Below are 22,247 nucleotides of genomic sequence, written 5' to 3'. Positions count from 1 at the left end.
AGTTAAAAAAAAAAAAGTAACATGGAAACTACATCCTTTACCCAAAGTATGCATAATAAGGAATTACTCATATCCATATAAAAAGGCTCAGAAAAAAACTTTGCTTCTCATATTATGATATACAAATACTTTGCTTCTCATATAATGATATACAAATAAAGTCTGTCCTTTTTTTCAATACAAGTCTATCTATTAAACACTGTTAACATATGCTATGTAAGTAAGATCTATGGGTTCATAGTGAACAAAGTTAACATATTTGTTCTAAGAACAGAACTAAATCAATATAATAAGATTCTGGCTAAATTTTCAAAGTTTAATTACATTAATGATTATATAGAAATTAATATAACAAGACCTTTATTACTATGCTATTTTTGCTCAAGAATAAGAAAATGAAGAATAGCTTTAGCTCCACCATTAGGTTAAAAAGCGAGGTTTAAAGATCAATATTAATAGAAACAATTATTTGATTGCTTTTCTGCCTCTGTAGGTAGACTCATTTATTCATTTATCCACCAATTACTCAACATGTATTAATAGAATGTATACTATAGGTTAGATACGCGTGGTGGTGCTACAAAGTGAAATGTATTATGATGCCTACTTTTCGACTAAGAGTCAGTGATTTGACAAATTTCAAGTAGGATGGAGCTAAACGTTGACTATAATATAAAAGGAACAAAAATAAAACTGATAGTGATTTTAATAATATCAAATCAAAAGACAATAAAAGTAGAAAATTTAAATCTTAATTTTGTATGCTTCATTCTAAAATGGGAAAATGGCTAAAAGTACTAAATTGGAATATTATAATCTGATAATATTTTCAGTGCTTAAAAGACTCCTATTTTATGAATTTTATATTTACTACTGATGGGTGAAGATTGATAAATTAGCAAATATTTAATTACGTGTACTTCGATTGTCATTCATTCATTCAATCAGTAGCTTATTCAATGAATATTTATTAAACTTCCCTTATATTCCAGGACCTGGGGACACAACCCAAAACAAAAATGTAAGGACCCTGCTCTCAAGGAGTTTACATCCCAGGGGCCTAATACAATCTGCTCTGACACTCCAAATACTTTCGTACATTTTCACAGGAAGCATTGCCAGCAAAGACAGTACTAAATAAGGGCATGGTGCGCTTCAGGACTGGAATTTTTCAACTCTGGCTGTACTTCTGTGCAAAGGCCATTAGGTGTGCAATCTTACACAAGTTAAACATTTTAACCTTATTTCCGTCTCTGTAAAAGGGGTACAGTAATAGCTGGGTTCTCCTGGAGATTAAATAAGATAATGTGCGCCGACTATTCGGCAATTATTAGTATTATCGCTTTGGCTCCATGGTTCCAAATAAACGTGCCTGCTCATTAGAATCACCAGGGGATATCTTTAAAATCTCAGGCCACACACCAGGCCAATTAAACCCAATCTCTGAGGGTGGGACATAGGCGTCAGCATTTTTTGAGCTCCCCAGGTGTTTCCAATTTGCAGACAAATTTGGGAACGGCTGCAGTTTGGCTTACTGATATTTCATAATAACATCTGCTCATCCACCTGTCTTTACCCGAGATGGAACCAGGATGCCTCATGAGCGAATGAAAGCCAGATAACTAAGGTGCACATTTTTCTGTCCCATCTCGTGGCTCGTATCCAAATCTCTTCAAATCTCTTCAAGGGGAGAGGGATGGGAGGGAGTCCTGACCTCTACTGCCTGCGCACAGCTGTTAAGGTTTAAGGAGACCCTTAGGCATAAAGGGAGGGCTGACACTTCCACCTGCGGCGACTGCTGGGCCTGCCAGAGGAGAAGCCGAGAGCCGGGAAAGGCAGCCCTTCCGGGGCGCTGGGCTCGGGACAGAGGCCGAAGACGCGCCGGGAGGGAAGACCGGCAGCTGGGTCGTCCCCTGGGGCCGTACAACGGCCTGGCCCGCGCGGCTCGGGTGGGCGCTCTCTGTGTGCGCGCTTTGCCCTCGCCCGCCCTCCCCGCTGCGACCCCGGCGTAGGGCCGGAGCAGAGCCCAGGCGCAGTGGCCCGGGGCGAGCAGGGCCCGCCCCGCTGCCCGCTGCCATGGAGTCATGGCCGCCTGGCGGCTCTGGGCCCGCGGAGGCCGGGCCTCGCTTGCGCGGCTTGCGCGGCGCCGACCTGGCGGCCTCGGCCTCCTTGCTGAGCAGGGCCGGGGCCGAAGCCGGGTGCAGCGCGCCGGCCGTGGCGGCCGTTTTGCCGGCGGGGGGGAGCGGGGAGAGGATGGGCGTCTCCACCCCGAAGCAGTTCTGCCCCATCCTGGAGAGGCCGCTCATCAGCTACACCCTGCAGGCCCTGGAGAGGTAATGCGGCGCCAAACGCGCCTTGCGGTCCCCGGCCCCCTGCTCCCCTCCCTCAAGCCCAGGGCAGCCCGCGCGCGGCACCTGCTCTAGTAGCTGTGCTCGCGCTGGCACCCGCTCTCGGCGGACCGCGGGGCCGGACTCCACCCGCTCGGTTATTCCAGTTCGGGCTCCATTCCCGCTAGCCCTTCACCGAAGGGGAGCTCTGGCCCTTTAACAGACGGGCGCGGAGCGTGGGGCTGCCCCGCGGAGCCTGGGGCTTCCCCACGGAGCCCTTTACTGCTCCAGCCGCCGGCCTGTGGGAGCTGCCCTCAAGACTGACTGGGTTCGCGCGGGGGACGTTTAGTTTTAACCCCGGGGCCTGTGGGGACTAATGGGAAGCTGGTGTAGGAGTCTCCCGGTCCCTGTCCCGTATTCTCTCTCACGCTCATTCTTCACTCTCAGCGGCTATCTCCGCGCATGCGTGGGTGATGAGTTGCAAATTGGTTAAAATCTACTTGCAAACTAGATTTTACTTGCAAATATAGTTTTATGGGCCTTTGGTCATTCTTTTTGTCAACTATTAACAAATATTAACTGAGAATCTGATATGAGACATACTGTGCTAATTACTAGGTACTGAAGGTGGACCGAGAAGCAGGATTTAATCCAAACCTTTCGATGGTGGAAACGTATTTAAGGGCGCTAACTACATGCTGTATCTTCGAAAACGGACTAGCTGGGGAAATGGAGGGAAAAGGAATGGGATAAGGAGGACCAGGGGAGTAGTAGTGAGGATCGAAGGGGGTGAAAAGGAAGGGTATGTTATTTTAGGTTGTTTTTAGCGGTGTGTCATGTGGAGCACGGGGTGAGGCAGGAGGGATGGGAAGCGGGGCGTGGGGGAGGAGTACAGAGGCCTACATAGGTGTTACTATGGTGTTTAAACTTACAGAAGCCAGTGTGGAGCTGTGGGAATGTTTTCACGTGGATTGACATGAACCATTTGCTTTAGGAGGCTTTAATGAAGACGAAGCTAATGAGGTTCTAGTCAAAGTAGAGTGGCATGTTATCCAGAAAACAGACCCCTACCTCCCATGCTTTCACACACCCCAGAAGCCAAAGGCCCTAGTTGTTTTGTATATGGTAATTTTTCCATATGACACTATTCAGAGAGAAAGTGGAAGTGTAAAGTCCCATAATCACCTTTGATTCGTGGCTGGTGGTTACATGTGAAACTCATACAAATATTGAAAGAGTTCCAGGTGCTTCTTTTGCTTCTGTAGTTTTCCATTTCTCTTGAGTAGTTGATTCATGCTCTTCCAGTATTCCAGTGTCACAGATATTGTGACAACGTAGCTCATTTATGCAGGTAATATTAGGGGACGCAATAGAGCTCGGCCAGCAGGATCTTTATCTATTAAGCATTTAGATGTAAGGGAGTGCAGACGTTTCTACGTTGAGTTTTCCTTCGTATGGAAAAAAAACGCCACAAAACTTCTGTATTTGCAGTTTTGCCTCATCTGAGGCAGCAGGAGATAGGTGGATATTAAAAAATAACAATTTTAAAGTGCAAGAATGTTCTGGAAAGGCCTTGTTGATGTAAAATAAGATGGAACACTTCTATTTTTACTTCATTTGATCACAGCAGTAATAAAATCCTAATAGCAGTAGTAACTAATCAAAACCTACATTTTGAAATACTTCCGGGATCATTCTTTGTAAACTATTACAATGCCTGAAGAATTTATGGAATATGGTTATTTTGGAGTATATCTCAGGAAATCCTTGGAAGTCTTGCATCACAGGGATGTATATATGGGTGCTTCTTAGCCATTTCCCAAATGAAAGCCCTTCTATTGGTAAAATATGAGCTCCGTAGACTGCTGATAGTTTTCCTCGAGTGTGGTGCTAAAAGGCCTAGGTCATTTCATCCCGGAAGATAAATTATGGAAGTTCCTGTCTTTTGGAACTGAGAGTCAATGTAAAGAACTAATGAGGATTTAGAAGGAGGTTACCGCTGAAGTTTGGCCCCAAAATGGGTTAGGGAAATGCAAAAAAACATGACTAGTTTGGTTTTCAGTTAATGCCATGTAAACATTTATTTCTACTCATTGACTTACCTACCCAAAGCAAGTAAAAATGTATAGCCATACAAAGGAAACATGAAAGCAGAAGGAGGTGGAGCAGATAAGAGAACAATAAAGCTCTAGAAGAAAGGAGGTAGAAGAGTGGTAACCAGTCAGTTTTAACAGGCTCAAGGAAGCAAAAACAGAAGCCTTGAGGTAGAAGAGCTGTGAAGGAAGCAAGTTGATTGCAGTCATAGAACCTTGGAAGGCTCAGGAGTTAAAAGTACTAATTAAGGTAGTGTAGACAGAGAATAACTGTCTACAGCTGTAAAGGCAACTGGTTGAAACCTTCAAAAAAAAAAAAAAAAAAAAAGGCTCCCAGATCCCTGTCAGAACACTAGGGGCTTAGCCTCAGGGTCAGAACCAGCACAGCCAATGGCAGAGTGAAGTGCTCCATGGCCAAAGAGAAATTAAGAGCCACATTCTGATTTTTGAATGAGATCCTTAGCATGTAAGGTAGAGTCAAGGAAGTACTTTACTTTTCAAACATGCTTTAAAGCACCTGTCTTTGCATAACTGAGAAGTTGGGGAGGCATTGAGAGGTTTGTCTTGTGAATTGTCTGGGACTTCATATTGTTTATCTGCTTCAGTTGAAATTGGAAAAATACACATTTTTCTAGTTTAGCCACATTTTACATGTGTGCCATTGAAATTTCTTAAACGAATTATCGGATGAAATGAGATTTAAAAGAATCTCAACCCTCAAATCTTAAACATGTTGGCTAAAGGATTTCACTGGACCAATGGAGGCTCAAAGTCCATCTGAACTAGTTGTGTGTGTGTATATATTACAATTAGCTTTTATATGTGTAGAAGAATATATATGTTTATATGTTCACAAAGTATATTGAGATTATGCACCTTGTTCAGATCTGTGCATTACAGGCATTATACTAAAAGGATCAAGTGTAACTAAGTTGTAAGTTGTAGTAAGAACAAAGGTCTTCAGAAGTGACTAAAAACATTTCTAGGAGTTTTAAAGTTTCATTTTGGCCTTTTAGGGGGAATTAAAATATAAATTGAACCACAGATTATAACTTGAAGAGAACTTTGATTTTTCTTATTTTGTTAACAAGGAACTGAGGTCAAGGGTATTAATCCTTCTCATAACGATTTATGAACTGAGTTTGCAAAAGGAAGCATTGCTCTAAGAAATCATGTGGCAGTGGTATTATTGGCAGGGGCATAAAGCTCTAACAGTTCGGTTGTAAAATCTACTCGCAGTCGATCAACTGATATCTAAATTTTACTGGTTAAAAAAAAATGTATTCCCAGGTCTGAAATAGGAAGTAAAAATTCCTGCTGGCAGTCTAATTTCTGGCTTCAAATATCTAGGGAAAGAAAGTGTTATTAAGGAGAGCTGGTTAAACTGGAATAGCTAAATAGACTCAAATGACAACTACAGTGAAAGCAAGTCGGAGAGGAACACTGTGGCCATGCTTATTCAGACTCCTGGTGGCTGTGGACTAGGTGGGAATTTCCCTGACAATAGATTTGGGCTGTCAGGCACAGCCCTCTCCATAGCTCACTTGAGTTGAGGCTTCTTGAGTTCTCAAGGACACTGCTTAAGATGTTTCTTGACAAGGTTTCATGCTCATCAAAACCTGTTACTATAAATTGGCTTCCCATAGAAATCTTTTATAGGAAGAAAATATGCTGTTGCATTGGTAAAGAACTTTGCGGATGTTGCGATAGTAATGTGTATCGTTGTATATTAATATGTTGGCATTCAAATTCATGTTTCAGAGCCTTTTTAGTTTGGTTAATGTGAGTTAGGCTCCTTGAGTCTGATAAATCCAGGTGAAAAATTCATTTTGTCAATTTGTATATTCTGGAAACCATGGATTTTGTGATTGAGACTGGGTGGCTTTCTTATTACTAGGAAAATCGATGAAAGTCCATTTTTAGTATCTGTTAAAGACTCCATGGTGTTTTTCAGTGGATTAACTTCTGGCTTATTTGATCTTCTGAAAGTTTTCTTTTAATATTTTTTGCGTACTTAAATTGTTCTGTCCTATTGTGTTTCTGAAAACCACTGCAAATTCTGTTAGAACAAGAGAATAGAAAGCATAAATGTTAATTCAAATGAGCCATATTGATTGCTTGAATTAAGCTGAAAGTAGGAATAGAGTAGGGAAGACAGGAGAAATATTTAGAAGATAGGAATTGGCAATTCTTAGTGATTAATTATACAAAGGATTCAGAAAAAGAGATGAATTTTGGATGCTTTTGAGTGATTGCTCAGATATATGAATTTGACTTAAACATTTTGTCTGGATGCTTCATTAATAAAAGGGTTAAGTCTGAGTCAAGGGAAGGAAGAGGCCTGTATTGTAGAAGAAATAGAGTGGGACTGTGTTTTGCACAGGTCAGATAATTGGAGATTTCAGTTCCCATTGGCCCCCCTGTGGCTACTGTGAGACAAGAGAGAAGACCAGGACTGGTAGTCTGGGCTTGACCAGTGGAAGCCTTCATGGGCCATATTAAAGAGACTTGACATTGTCAAGGCAGTCAGGAGCCAGCCCCTTCACACCAATTTGGTATTTTCCTTCTAAAATATCAGGGTGTTTATGGAGATGGAGGAATCTATAAATTATGACCACAGTACAATGCCGAGGCCTAATTTCCATGACAACTGTCATGTCTGTGAGCCACAGCTGTCACTGTCCCTTGGGGCCAAACTTCTGCAGCCTGGGTGAGAGCACTTAAGGGGTGTTAACAGGGCCTGATTTTTCCGTCTGTTTTTATTTATTTATTTTAAATATTTATTTATTTGGCTGCACCGGATCTGTAGTTGCGGCGTGCGGGATCTAGTTCCCTGACCAGGGATCTCACCCAGGCCCCCTGCATTGGGAGTGTGGAGTCTTAACCTCTGGACCACCAGGGAAGTCCCTGAATCTGTTTTTTAAAAGCATTTGTTGAAATCTACTTTCAACTGATTTTGTTGAACTGTCTGAGCACAATAACCTGTAAGTAATATAATACACATATTAATAGAAATATATTTAAATATAATAAATCTTAAAATATTCTGGGAGAAGATTACATCTGAGATACTGTATTTTTTCTTCAAAATGTCGGTAGGTGTAATGGAGCTTGAGGTTAGGTTTGTGTTTGCCTATGGAATGTGCTAGGAAGGAAATACTAAGAACTTGATAAAATCCAGCTACAGGGGGTTCAGTGTGGACTTGCCTTCAGCTAAGGAGGTAGACCAGATTCATTTATTCAGCAAATATTTGTTCACTAGGCACTGTGTGAGGTACTTAAGGCCTTTCTTAGTGCCATGATTCTACATATTAAATTTTAATACTGTAAAAGGCTTTTAATTCTATAACTAGAAAAGTATGTGAATAAATCCTTTGAAACACAAACAGTACTTATAAAGGCTTGCAAGTACTGGATGTATGCTTCGTTGCTGAACAAAATAGCAAAACGAGCCCATGATCTCTTAAGAGTTGTGTAAAACAGCTTTCTGAACTTTTTTATTGCGACCTGTTATAAGAATTAGTTTTTGCTCATGACTCAATGACACATAACTTAACTACATCCAACATATTTGAAAGAGAATTCCATGAAAACAATCTGTCCTTACTACTTGCTATGCATTTGAATTTTACTATTGTATTAATTTCTATTGATTCAAAACTGTTAATCTTACCTTACAAAATTGATTTGATGATACTCTAATGGGTCCTGAGATCTGCAGTTTGAGAGATCTGCAGTTTGAGAAATACTTGTTTAAAACATTTGTCTATTTAGAGCCTCATAAAATTGTTTCAGAAGTCTTAGGCCATGAGTGTATCTGTCTAATCTATATCTACTTTTTTGGACTGCTTTCTGTTTGATGGAACATAGGTAATCATTTTATAGATATTTTAAGGCATTCCAGTAAAATTCGGATTGACCTTTGGGAGTTCATTAACTCAGATGTTTGAATGACTACTGTCAAGCAATGTCCTATCTTTCTCCCTCTTCATTATTCTATATTTTAACATTTAATTTCATGTAATTTTTGGTCAAAACAACATGTCTTTAAAAGTTGCTTTTAGGGCTTCCCTGGTGGTGCAGTGGTTGAGAATCCACCTGCCGATGCAGGGGACATGGGTTCGTGCCCCGGTCCGGGAAGATCCCACATGCCGCGGAGCGGCTGGGCCCGTGAGCCATGGCCGCTGAGCCTGCGCGTCCCGAACCTGTGCTCCGCAACGGGAGAGGCCACAACAGTGAGAGGCCCGCGTAACGCAAAAAAAAAAAAAAAAAAAAAAAAGTTGCTTTTAGCTTATTTTTTCTGTAGAATAGACTATGGAAAGTAAAAGATGATAAGTTAGGGCACACGTTAAACTCTTGCCTTAGAAAAAAATCCTGTCCACTGAGAAAGTTGAACATGTACTTAAAACTTCTCTGTTTAAAAAAAAGCAAACAGTGTGATGTCCTATTAATAAACTAAATAGATTTGATTACTTTTAAACTTTTCTATAAACTCAAGAGCACTTTTTTTAATTCCTACTTGTTTAAGCTTCCTCTTATCTACTCATTGATTCACTTAACAGATACTTCTTGATACATAGTCTGTGAGGTCAAGAATTCTTCCCGTGTTTGTTATTGGATTACCAGTGACTAGTATAATGTCTGGCAAATGACAGATGCTTACTGGGTGTTTTCTGAATGACTAAATGAACACATGAATGAAGGAATACTTACTTATGCTTAAACTGTAAGAAATAAACTTGACCAGTTTTTGACCACAAATGCAGCATTATTGTTCAAAATAAATGAATTGCTGGGGACATGACGATCCAGACGTGATTTTTTTTTTTTTTTCTCTCATGGATTTTATGACCTCTCAGTGTCAGTGCTTTTACAGAGGTTTATAGTGTGAGCTCCACAGTCAGACTGGGGTATACCCAGGTCCCTTCATTTCCTAGCTGTATAATCATGGGCAGGTCACTGCCTCTGCGCCATCTGTGAAAGGAGGTAATAGTGATTTCTTTTGGAGCCGATGTGAGTATTAAGTGAAATATTACAGACACATGCTCCAAACAGTACATGGCACTTAGCCAACAATTAATACATCTTAGTTGCTATTGCTACTATTAATATTACTGAAAGCTTAGTATGTGCCAAGCCCTGGGATATAGTCTGCTTTCTTTGAGTTGGCAGCCTAGTGAGGGAGGTAAAAATGAAACAGTATGATGCTTGATAAGACTCTCTAGCGATAAGAGTACTCTGGGAGGTGAGAGCAGAGATGCCGCGCCCAGAATGTCAAAGAAAGCTTGCTGGAGGAGGCCACATCTGAACTGACAGCTGAAGAATAGTAGGACTCAGCCAGGAGTGGGTGGGGGTGGAGGAATGATGAGGATGGGGGATAATGTTGAGAGGCGGAGGAAGCAGCATAAGTGGAGACCTGGATGTGAGACAATGTGGCGGTCAGAGAAAGAGGGGCGTGGCAGAGACCAAGTGGTGTGGGGAGAAGCAGGCTGAGATCAGGTCTTGAAGTGTCCTGCTCAAGAGCCAGAAGGGGATGGCCTAAGGTTTACACTTGGGAGAAGTCATCTAGAAGTGGTAAGAGTGGACTGTGTTGATTGAGGAGGAGGAGACGAGCTAAGAGGCTATTGCAGAAATAATGGGAGAGATGGCTGCTTGGGTCACAGCTGTACCAGCGGCAACAGAACCTTGGGAAACCTTACATCTAGGGGGCACTGAGGAACTGTCACTTGCTAAGGACTTGGTTAAGCACAGTATAAGTTTTAAACCATGTAAATAGAGTAAGTTGTAGCAGTGTTAAATTTGCAATGATAAAAGTGGGGGATGGATGGATTACAAAGCAAAGAGCAACCTACACTTAGTCATATTCCAGAATCCTCCTTATTGCCTATTCACATAACTACATAGTTTCTGGTCTGGTATTCTGTGAGGGGTGTTGCTTTGCTTTGCTTATGATTAAAATTCCCCCAAGGTGTCTGACAAAACATCAGTAATCCCAGTCATTCTTGGAGCCTTAGAATCTAGAAATCAGAGTAAAGAGTCAAACTCATTGAAACAAAACAATCAGCAAACGATATTGCAGAGGGAAGGCATTTTCATTGATTTTCATTCTCTCTTCAGGTTGATGAGGAGAGCTTTCTGTTTTCATAATCCTTCAAACTATGCTATGTTGTAAGATCCTGGTACATGAGACAGACCAAAATCATTTACTGTTAAAACAAATAATTATCAACTACCTACTAGGCGTAAAGCAATGGGCAAAACTGATATTGTCCTTGCTATCATGGAGCCTACATTCTAGAAGGTGGAATGTTGTATTTTGATGAAAAATGGTAAAAATATTTTTTTCAAGTATTTTTTGGCATCAGATGGCAGTATAGGAAGATAAAGTATGATGTATCTGTGTATCAGGTCCTTCTGACCTGAATGGGAAGCCCCATTCTTAAACTTTTTGATGTCAGAAGTCAAAAAATCGGTTTCACTAGGCTAAAATAAAGGTGTTAGGGCTTCCCTGGTGGCGCAGTGGTTGAGAATCCGCCTGCCGACGCAGGGGACGTGGGTTTGTGCCCCGGTCCGGGAGGATCCCGCGTGCTGCGGAGCGGCTGGGCCCGTGAGCCATGGCCGCTGAGCCTGCGCGTCCGGAGCCTGTGCTCCGCAACGGAAGAGGCCACAGCAGTGAGAGGCCCGCGTACAGAAAAAAAAAAAAAAAAAAAAAAAGTGTTAGCAGTGCTGTGTTCCTTTTGGAGGCTCTTGGGACAATCCATTTACTTGCCAGATGGCAATCCATTTACTCTCTCAGGTTCTGGAGGTCACCTGCATTCTGGGACTTATGGTCCTGTGTCATAATGAGTGCTGCATTTGTTACCACATCTTCTCCCTTGACTCACTTGCTTTTCTTTCACTGTTAAGGACTCTTGCGATTTGGACCCACCCAGATAGCCCAGGATGATCTCCCACTCAAGATCCTTAACTTAATTACATATAGAAAATTCTTTTGATAGGTAGGGTTACATATTCACAAGTTTTGGGAATTAGGTGATGGACATCATTTGGGGATTATTACTCTGCCTACCACAGTTCCCATTATGTCATTGAACAGCATAGAATACTGGGCGAGGTGAGTATTAATTTGAGTGTAAACGTCCTGCATAAAGCTTTTCTCTAGTTTCCTATTTTTTATGATTAAAGACTAGAACCCCTAATATGGCCTTGGATGTCTCCATGGCCTAGCGCAGCCTATCTTTTGTCTGGTCCTCCAGCCTCTTCATGGGCTCTTCTCCGTGCTTAAAGAACTCCCCTCCATTTCCTCCTAATTTCTCAGAACCTTGCTACGGCCTCTGCTTAAACCATCCCTCTCTCCCTCCAAATCCTTTTGCCTGTTTTCCTGCCTCTTGCCACTTGAAGAGAAAACTCTGCTTCATTAGGGAGCATTATCTTGGCCTTCTCTGTGCTGGTCAAATACTGTGCTGCATGCAATCCTGGAGCCTGGAGCCGTCCTTCACAGCACTTTATTGCAGCTCGGCAATTGTTGGTGTTCTTTGTTTTATCTGTAAGCTCTGTGAAAGCAGTAACTATTTTCATTGTATACTCAATTCTGATCATTTATCCAGTGCTCAATATTTGTTAGAGGAATGGACTTAAAATGGAAGGATAGTGTGCCCTTAAGTTTTGGTTGTGTGCCTCAGTGTAGTGCTGTCGTAGCCACAGGCAGAATGGGGTTTGGGGTTATAGGAAGGGTTTGTTCAATAACAGAAGGTAGGAGATGGTTAATTATTGAGTGAAGCAACCCATTGTTTTTCATTTATCGATAGTTAATTTCATTATTCAGTAATTTTCAGACCCTTCTTTCATCTCTTTAAAAGTGAGTACAAGACTTAACTGTCTAGCATGAACATGTAGGATCTCAGAGGCTAAGAATGCCATTAAATTTTAAAGTGGCCTTTAATCAGAGTTGATGTCATGGGCCAGAGGCAGTTTTCCTGGCTTGGGCCTGTCAGCTGTGGAACTTTGAGTGTACAATCATGTTAGCCTCTGTTAACACTGGTCCTCAAGAGATTTCTGCTCAACTTTACTGCGGCCACTGCTACTCAGCGCTGTGGACTGTTAGCGTTTGTATGTCAGTAGGTCTTTAAGAAAGTGTTTCAGAACAGAGAAGAATTGCTTTGTTTTGTATCTGACTCAACAGATGAATTCCTTTAATTTTATATTTCATTAAAATATGAATTTTTTATTTGAGCCTGATTTATACTTATACAAACTTAATTAGCATAATTTCCCTATTTAAGCTAAAACATTTCACCTTGATGTAGGCAAAGTTTAGTTCAGCTATCCAGCTTTGTTGCCAAATCAATGGATTTCTTGAAGGAGACAGAACTTGTGGAATTCAGAAGTGCTTTGAGTTGTTCCTATTTAATGGAGAGAATTATTTGGGGGAAAAAAAGCAATTTAAAAGCATAATCTTAAATTTTTTCTCTCAGTCTCCTGATGAATATGCTAATTATTTAAATTCATCTTATGAAATCTGTGAGACATATCTATACCTAATCTATGCTTTGCAGTATAGGTACTTTCACACTATGTATTGAAAAATATGACATATTTATATTCATGTTTTTATAGTATGAAAAATTCAAATTCTTAATCAACCCCTCTACTAGACATGATTAAAATGTATAACTTTGACTTAGTTAATAGCTTTCTGTTTTTAATGTCCCTATGAAGATGTATTAGTAATTAGTAACTCAGTTTTGTTACTAGCTTAACTTTAGTTGTTTAAGAATCAATTGATATGAAATGTATACATACTTTCCTTATAGAGTATCTTGGATAAAGGACATTGTTGTGGCAGTAACTGGAGAGCACATGGAAGCAATGAAGTGTATTATTCAGAGGTACCAGCATAAAGGCATCTCTCTGGTTGAATCTGGAGTGACCCGCCACAGGTCAATTTTCAATGGACTAAAAGCACTGGCAGAGGATCAGCCCAACTGTAGACTCTCAAAGCCAGAAGTAGTGATTATCCATGATGCTGTGAGACCATTTGTTGAAGAAGATGTCCTCCTTAAAGTCGTCACAGCTGCTAAGGAACATGGGGTAAGTATTGAAATACTTCTGAGAATGGATAAAAGGGGCAAACGCTATAGCACATATTCATTTGCTGGATTTTGATGGAATTATATTCAATATTTAAATGTCAAGTTAATTAAAATGGGCAAGATGACATAAGATGTTATGCTAATTTGCTTTAGGAAGTTTACATTCTTATAGATCATGAGACTGTTCTGGAATTTCTTTGCTAGGTAGTCATTTATCATAATGTAATATGAGCTATTTGGAGAAGAATGCAATAATGTCATTAGAGTATGGATATGAATGGATGGACCTTAGCTGCATATATATATTTTAAAAATTAATTTATTTTTTTAAATTGATTTTTGGCTGTGTTGGGTCTTCGTTGCGCGCGGGCTTTCTCTAGTTGTGGCGAGTGGGGGCTATTCTTTCTTGCAGTGCGTGGGCTTCTCATTGCGGTGGCTTCTCGTTGCAGAGCACAGGCTCTAGGTGCGCGGGCTTTAGTAGTTGTGGCACGTGGGCTCAGTAGTTGTGGCTCGCATGCTCTAGAGCGCAGGTTCAATAGTTGTGATGCATGGGCTTAGTTGCTCTGCGGCATGTGGGATCTTCCCAGACCAGGGCTTGAACCCGTGCCCCCTGCATTGGCAGGCGGATTCTCAACCACTGCACCACCAGGGAAGCCCCTTAGCTGCATATTTAATTTCATTCCTTTACCTAAAAATGCCTAAGAGGGACTTCCCTGACAGTCCAGTGGTTGGGACTCTGTGCTTCCAATGCAGGGGGTGCAGGTTGGATCCCTGGTCGGGGAACTAAGATCCCACATGCTGCGGCATGACAAAAAAAAAGAAAAAAAAGCCTAAGAATCTTTTAAGAGTCTAGGAGCTATGTGACTTAAAGCAAAAAAACCCCCAAACAAACCTGGCTCATTTCACCCGATTTTTGTTTTAATTTTTTAGAAGTGGTTTATTTTTTAGCACAAACAGCCAGGCAAGATTTTCACACCCCTTAAAGTGAATAATCTTAGGATGACAGAATTCTGTGTTCACTTCTCTTTCACCATAATAAACACAGGATAGCAAAAGATCTATTTTAATCTTTGGAACATATTTGTTTTAAAAAAATTACTGAGTAAAATCCTGTAAATGACATAATAGATACTAAACTTAAGTTTGCAGTCTAAATTTGAGACTTAGTGAAAATTTATGGCCCAGACTTAGTATAGTATAATAGAAATAGGCTGTAGAGTTGGACAGACTGAGGCCCAATTCTGTTTTTCTAATTATTAGTTGTATAATATGTTCAACTTTCTCAACTTCTTTGAGCTTATTTTCCTTTTAAAAATACAGATGCTAACTTGTAAGGTTGCTTTTAGGATTGGAAATTGTATATATGTTAACTACATAGTAAAGTGCTATGTATTTAAAGTGGTATTACTGTAAGAATAATTATAATATCTCAGATAATAATTTCTTTCAAAGATTGTAGAACAATGGAGGGAGTCATCTAAGCCTTCCTAGCCATCTGGATGGGGCCAGGAAATTATAAAATACTCAACTGGGAAAGATAGTCTGATTTCTATTTAGTTATCTATATGTATTTGGATTTGCATTTTCAGGAAATTGCTCCTAATTTCATCTCTCTACAACATGAATTTCTTTTACATTTAGACCTATGTAAGAATTCCACAGGTAAAATGAAACATTTTTCTTATCTTTAATTTAACTTCTAAGTGGTATTTTGATGCAGTGAAAATTATGGCTCAGGAACATTAGTGACCACAGAACTTTCTCACGGCTCCGGTGTTTTTTGTGACCTCTTCCTCTTTTCTGGGCTCCTAGATTGTGGAAGAGACGATGTGGCCAGGTGCAAGGGTGATGAGGAGGAATAAAAGAAGAAAGGATTTATAACTTTTAAGAATTTGAGTGAAACTTTACAAGTTTGAAAGTTTTTAGGGAAGATTATATAATTTGGGCAGTTAGAAAGTCTAAGGCATACCATAGTACAAATAAATTATGGCTCTTTGCCTATGTTACTTTTTAGGAAAATAGCACTTAAAACTCATTGTGAAAATCAAACATTTGGGTTTTTTGAGTATTCAGAGAATTTCTAAGATTGTTTATAAAATGATTCTTTTGGTAGTATATCTGAAACACAAAAGATTAATTTGCACCAATTAATATGCTGAGAATATCATTTAACAGGTGACTAGTAAAACATAAACATGTATAGCAGTTCGGTGGTTTTTTGTTAGTTACAGATCTGTCAGAATTGCTTTTAGACTCTAATTTTCTTAAGTTGTTAATCAGAATATAATTTGTAAGATTCAGTCTCATTATGCCTTCTAAATAAAACAAATTATGTTTTAATTAAATCTGAAAGTTTCCAAATACATTGGAAAGCTGGTTTAAAACAAAATCTTTACAACTAATTTAAGAAAACTTGAGAAATTTGGTGTCTCAGAAACACTGCCTTGTTTTTGATGGTGTTAAGGGATAGTTTTCGTAAGTGTAAAATCATTATTAGTTTCATGCAGTTATAAGGAGCATGTTAAGGAGTTTATTGCCCTCATTAATGAGGGAACCAGACACATGTTACAATTGAGAGGAGAACAAATTTATATGGAATAAGGGAATGTTGAAATTAATTCACAAATAGACAATACTTTTTTTCCCCACGGGATGAGGGGTGCCAGTTGAACCTTCACTGGGCAGAATATTGGCAAGTTTATAGGCAAGAATGATTTTCCATTTATTATCAGTTATCTATAATTTATGTGAGTTGTAAAAGAGCTCAAGGGCAATGAAAAGCTGGTTTCTGCTAATTAGGAAGGGTTTGTTCTAAACAGTACAGTTTTCAATTGGGGACACTTATTTTGCTTATTCTCATTTCCTTAGAATGTTGAGGATAGTGACCCAGTAGCCTCAGGAAATTCAGGCACTACTTTCTGCCACCTCTGCTACCCTGTTCTAAATTTTAATATTAAAAACAAAAACACAACTAATTGAGATGTACTGCTAGTAGTTGAAGTTCTTGAATTGGTGGGAAGTATTGGCATCGTTTTAACCTCAGGTCAAATTGCAGAAAACTGGTCTGAATTAAATTCTGTAAAGAAAGTAGTGAAGATTTTTGCTTAGAGCTACCAGAGAGTTGTTTGCCTGGGATTCCTTTGAACTCATTCTCCTTTGTTATTTTAAATTGCGTTTTATAGACTCTCAACTGATTGTCCTGTTTTCTTACCTCTTAGTTTTCAAACCCTTACCCAAAAAGGTCCCTTTCAGATAAATCATTTCCTGAATAAATGAGACACTGTGACAGCCCCCTGGTGGGTATGCAGGCTTAAGATAATATTGATATTACATTACATTACATTTTGGTTAAAAAATCCAAATTAATGATGATGTACTACTTCAAGAGACTAAGATGCTCCAAAATTAAGGCTGACATTAGGTTGTCTGCATATAGGGGCTCAAAAGTGTTGCCAGGACCCCAGTTTTTTCTCTTCTCTCTGTGTGCTCCATTCTTGGGTTCCACAGAGGCAAGATGACTTCAGTAGGGCAGCTTTTATCATTTCTTTTCCTTTTGCTTTTCATTTATTTTCTTTTACTTTTATTTCTTATTTCTTTTACTTTTGGTAGGGTTGGTCAGAGTATGAAATTCTGAAAATATATTATGCCATTGTCTCCTGACTTTAATATACCTTTGAGAAATCTCCTAACCAGTCTAATTGTATCCCTTGAAAGTAATCTGCCTTTTCTGTCTGGTTGCATGTAAGAATTTTTCAGGTTTGTACAGTGCCTCTGGTATTTGAATATATGAATCTTTTTCCCCTTGCTTTGGATTTTTTGTCCTTTATGAATTTTATGGTTTTTAAAAATCAATTCTAAAAAATCCTAAGCGATTATCTTATTGAATGTTGACCTTGTCCCGTTTCCCAACTGACAGCTTTTTTTCTTCTATATCCATATGCATTTGTATATGATAAACCTTATCCTGTCCTCATGTCTCAACTTTAATATTTTCTACTTGTTCTTGTGGACTGCCTCACGGGTAATTTCAGTTTTCTATTTCATTCTTTAGTTCTAATCTTTTGCTTAAGGAGTTTTACAGTTGTAATAATGATCAATTTCTAGGAGTTCTGTTTGGTCCATTTCAAATGTGATTGGTCTTTTTCTATTTTGCTTTTCTGTTTTGTCTTTCAGTATTTAAACATTTTGTACATTGTAGCTAATAGTAATTCTTGGTAGTTTAATTCTCCAGCTCTTTAATTCTGTTCACTTTTGCTCATGATGATTGGTGTCCTCCTTTGCAATTTTTTTTTTTTTTTAGTGGTACGTGGGCCTCTCACTGTTGTGGCCTCTCCCATTGCGGAGCACAGGCTCCGGACGCACAGGCTCAGCGGCCATGGCTCACGGGCCCAGCTGCTCCGCGGCATGTGGGATCTTCCCGGACTGGGTCACAAACCCGTGTCCTCTGCATCGGCAGGCAGATTCTCAACCACTGCACCACGAGGGAAGCGCCCCTCCTTTGCAACTTGGATTGTAAGCCCATGTTTGGCAGGACTCGATCAGCAGGAATCCTCTGGGCATGGGATGAAGCTATATTTCTGAAACACGAATTTGTGTTCCCTTTGCCAGGGATCCCAAGGGCTTTTCCAACCTGCAGCAACTTTTGTCAATTCTTGGGTTGAAGTTTTGTAGATCCTATGGTGGTGGTAAGACAAATTTCAAACACATGTATAAAGTACAGATGATCGTTACCACTTCTCAGAGAAGACTACTCCCACCCCCAGCTCACCCTCCTGCCCAGCCCACCCTAAATCCCAAGCCAGGACAGACAATTTTGCTTTGTCTTTCCTCACTGAGCACTTTTTTCTAGTCTTCTCTTTAAATGAGTATATAGCTTCTCATGGATCTTTGAGGGCTACAGTTCTAACCAACCAAATAGCACAGGCTCAAGATCTAATTCCTCATTCCTTCTCATTTGTTAAAACTAAAGCCTCTTGTTAACCCAAAGGTCTCTGCCATCTTAATTCCTTGGTTTCTGGCTATCATGTTACTTCTAGGGAGCTTTCTTGAGAGTCATACTTTTAAAGTTCTTTTTTAAAAAGGCACTTTTAAAAGTTACTTTTAAAAGCTGTATATGAATTCTTCTGCATTAAAAAAATTGTAATAGGTTTTTCCAAGGTATGTGGTCTGCCATATTGCAAAATAGGATTCCTTTACAAGTATGAAGTGCTTGTATATTTTGGCATAATTATAAGTCAAGAGATGTAGTTATAAGGACATTGTTATAAGGGATATGTTGGAAGGGTAAAATAAGTTGGAGCACTGAAAAATAAAGATGTAGGGAGAATCCTTTTTAGAAGGACTAATAAGCTATTGCATATACTCTAAGAACTGCCAGTAAAGTCTCATTTTCAGTTCATACTATCAGTAGAGCAACCTCCTAAAGACTTGCTCCTGAAGCAGGACGTTTAGTTACTTGCATATGTTTCTTTCCTGAGCTCTGTTTTTGCATCTCTAGTGATGTTTTATCATCTCCTCCCTAATCAGCTTCTTACAGCAACAGGTTATGTTTATTGCTTCTGCTTCTTCATCTCCAATTTATTACTCAATGCATTGCAATGAATCTGGCCTCTTTCCCCTCTGACTATTCTCCCTAAAAATCACATGTAGCTTTCCAACTCCCAATTAAATACATTTTTAGTCTTTTGTATAACAAGGAGTTTGACTGGCTTTTGTCCCTGGTTCCTAGCAGGGATAATAAATCCTTGAAATTTGTCAAGGGTCTTCGTTTTTCATGAGCCCACTGGATCTCATTTGAGCTTACACTAATAAGATGAGATGACTCAGGATAGGGGCTGGTTATCAGGAAGACCGATGGAGCTTTGAACCAGCTGGATTTTTGGGGTGAGAGGAATGGTGCTGGAGACTGAACTCAGTCACATGCTCAATGGTTAAATTAATCATGCTTACGAAGTGAAATCCCAATAAACTCTGGACACTGAAGCACAGTGGGGAGCTACTTCGTTGGTGAACAGTGAGGTTCTGAAAACATGCTGCTCCCTGATTGCTTGGGGGGAGGGCACCATAGAAGCTCTGTGTTCTGGTCTCCCCCCAGATCTCACCCCATGTGTCTCTTCATTTATTTATCTAGTCTGATTTGTATCCTTTGTCATAAATATGTAATGTAAGTAATCATAATCATATAATCATAATGTGATAAGCATTTTTCCTGAGCTCTGAGTCATTCTAGTGAATTACTGAACTTGAATAGAGGTTGTGGGAACCTCTTGAATTTGGAGTCAGTTGGTCAGAAGTGTCGGTGGCCTGGGGAACCCCACTTCTCTCTGGTGTCTGAAGTAACGGCAGTCTGGTTATGAACCATGGGTTTATGCTAACTCCAGGTGGCTGACATCAGAATTGAGTTTTAGAGTACACCAGTGTGTATAGAATGCCTTAAATTTGATAGTGTTAACTAGCTCTTCCTTGGAAATCTTGCCCCTACCTTGGCTTCTGTGACTTTTTTCACTACTCGCTTTTCAGATACTTCTTCCCATCCTTTAATTAAGGTTCCTTTAACTATTATCATCAAACAAAGTATTTCTGAGTGATCTAAATCATGCCCACAATACTTAATACTGTTTAAATCTACATACAATAAAACACACTTTTGGGGAATGTACAATCTGAGTGTTCACACCTGTAAAGATTATTGTAATCACCACCACAGGTAGGACACAGAACTGTTCTAACACTGAAGAATTCCCTCTTGTTGCCCTTAGTATTCAGACCCTTGTTCCTCTAACCCCTGTCAACCACTGATGTGTTCTCTGTTCCTGTATTTTTGTCTTTTCCAGAATCCATAAATTGAATCATACAACATGTAACCTTTTAAAACTATTATTTCACTGGGTGCAACACATTTGTATGCACCTATTTTAACTCCCACTGACACACTGTCCCAAATCTCTCTCATTCTCAGGCTTCTCACTTCTGAATTCCAGACCTGCTGTGTTCAACTTCCAGCTAGGTGGAACCACTTAAATTTGCCTTTTTCAGTGTCTCTGGAATCATGTGCAGATTGAAATTCATTAATCCTCCCTGATATCTTTCCTTGAATTTCATCCATGGGTAAGAGGGAACCACTGATATTTTGAGGAGGGAATAATAAGACTTGAATTCTACAAAGATGACTGTCTGCCTTGTTTGGTAGATTGACTAAAGGAAGAGTTTGAGGGAAGTGAAATTAGTTTGGGATCTACAGTAATGATGCAGCTGAGTGATGATGAACCCCATTTAAGCCAAATGAAATGGAGAGGGAAGTAGATAGTACTAAAATGTTCAGGGCACTGGACTGCCTGGACTTGACTAACGGTGTGGTATGTGAGCCATAGGAAATAAGGGACATGTTTTTTGTGTGCTTTTAATTTTTCTTTTCCCTGAGGTAGTCCTCATCTCTTCTCTCTCAATCCCTGTGTTCCTGCCCTCCCCACCCTTGCCTCCAAGTTTCTGTGAAATTAGGGTTTAGGCACTGATTTTTTGCTTGCCACGTCTTTGCAGACCTATTTATGGAAATGGCATTTGCCTAAGGGTTATGACTGCCTGGGACCTTTTCCGCACTGGTTAAATGATTTATCGTATCTTTTCTCATAAAACAAGGTCTCCTCTACTTCCTGTATTGGATTTTTGCAATATGTAAAACAGGGACCTTTTTGTATCTGAAAGCAGGCTCCAGGCCTTTGTTTCTTCCTATATTTGAGTATCAACCTGGAACAAGGTTTCTCAGCATTGGCACGATAGACCTTTTGGGTAAGTTAATTCTTTATTCTTGGTGATGGGGGGGCTATCCCATGTGCTATAGCATAGTTAGCAGCATTACTTTTTGTTGGAAAATTGTTAATCTGAAGAGAAACAGTGGAATTTATATAATGAGAAATTTTGACATGGGGTGTGTGTGGGATCTCTTAGGACTGTGCAGCATGACTATTTAGCAATGATGAACAATGCTTTGGAAATTCTGCTGAAGTTAATATGTGTGTATGCATCAAGAATATACTTTGACTACCCAGTTTTATGACTTTATGCAATGTATTCTGGGCTGTTTTTTTTTATTTTAAAATTTTTATTTCATATTGGAATATAGTTGATTTACAATGTTGTGTTAGTTTCAGGTATATAGCAAAGTGATTCAGTTATATGTATACAAATATCTGTTTTTCAGATTCTTTTCCCATATAGGTTATTACAGAGTAGTGAGTAGAGTTCTCTGTGCTATACAGTAGGTCCTTGTTGATTATCTATATTCTATACAATAGTGTGTATATGTTAATCCCAACCTCATAATTTATCCCTCCCCCCATCAACTTTTCCCCTTTGGTAACCATAAGTTTGTTTTCTGTTTCTGTTTTGTAAATAAGCTCATTTGTATCATTTTTTAGATTCCATATATAAGTGCTATCATATATTTGTCTTTCTCTGTCTGACTTCACTTAGTATGATAATCTCTAGGTCCATCCATGTTGCTGCAAATGGCATTATTTCATTCTTTTGTATGGCTGAGTAATATTCCATTGTATATATGTACCACATCTTTATCCATTCATCTGTCGATGGACATATAAGTTACTTCCATGTCTTCGCTATTGTAAATAGTGCTGCAAAGAACACTGAGGTGTGTGTATCTTTTCGAATTATGGTTTTCTCTGGATATATGCCCAGGAGTGGATTGCTGGATCATATGGTAGCTCTGTTTTTGTTTT

General features: G+C 39.6%; 1 protein-coding gene across 4 annotated transcripts in view; it reads left to right on the top strand.

Moving 5' to 3' along the window:
• The first annotated feature begins 1,767 nt into the window (after window positions 1-1,767).
• The window catches only part of CRPPA (CDP-L-ribitol pyrophosphorylase A), a 327,279-nt gene continuing 306,799 nt past the window's right edge, over window positions 1,768-22,247 (top strand). For 2 of the 4 annotated variants that reach the window (XM_067042597.1, XM_067042598.1), the window contains exons 1-2: window positions 1,986-2,333; window positions 13,234-13,510. In XM_067042597.1, the coding sequence (XP_066898698.1) occupies window positions 2,077-2,333; window positions 13,234-13,510 (534 nt within the window). In that variant the 5' untranslated portion in view covers window positions 1,986-2,076. Of the gene's footprint in view, window positions 2,334-13,233; window positions 13,511-22,247 lie in introns of all 4 variants that reach the window. The other 2 variants (XM_059074968.2, XM_067042599.1) reach the window with 2 other exon arrangements.

This window comes from Kogia breviceps, chromosome 9, assembly GCF_026419965.1.
Source record: "Kogia breviceps isolate mKogBre1 chromosome 9, mKogBre1 haplotype 1, whole genome shotgun sequence".
NCBI classification, from domain to species: Eukaryota; Metazoa; Chordata; class Mammalia; order Artiodactyla; family Physeteridae; genus Kogia; species Kogia breviceps.
This window is presented reverse-complemented; position numbering and strand designations above follow the sequence as displayed.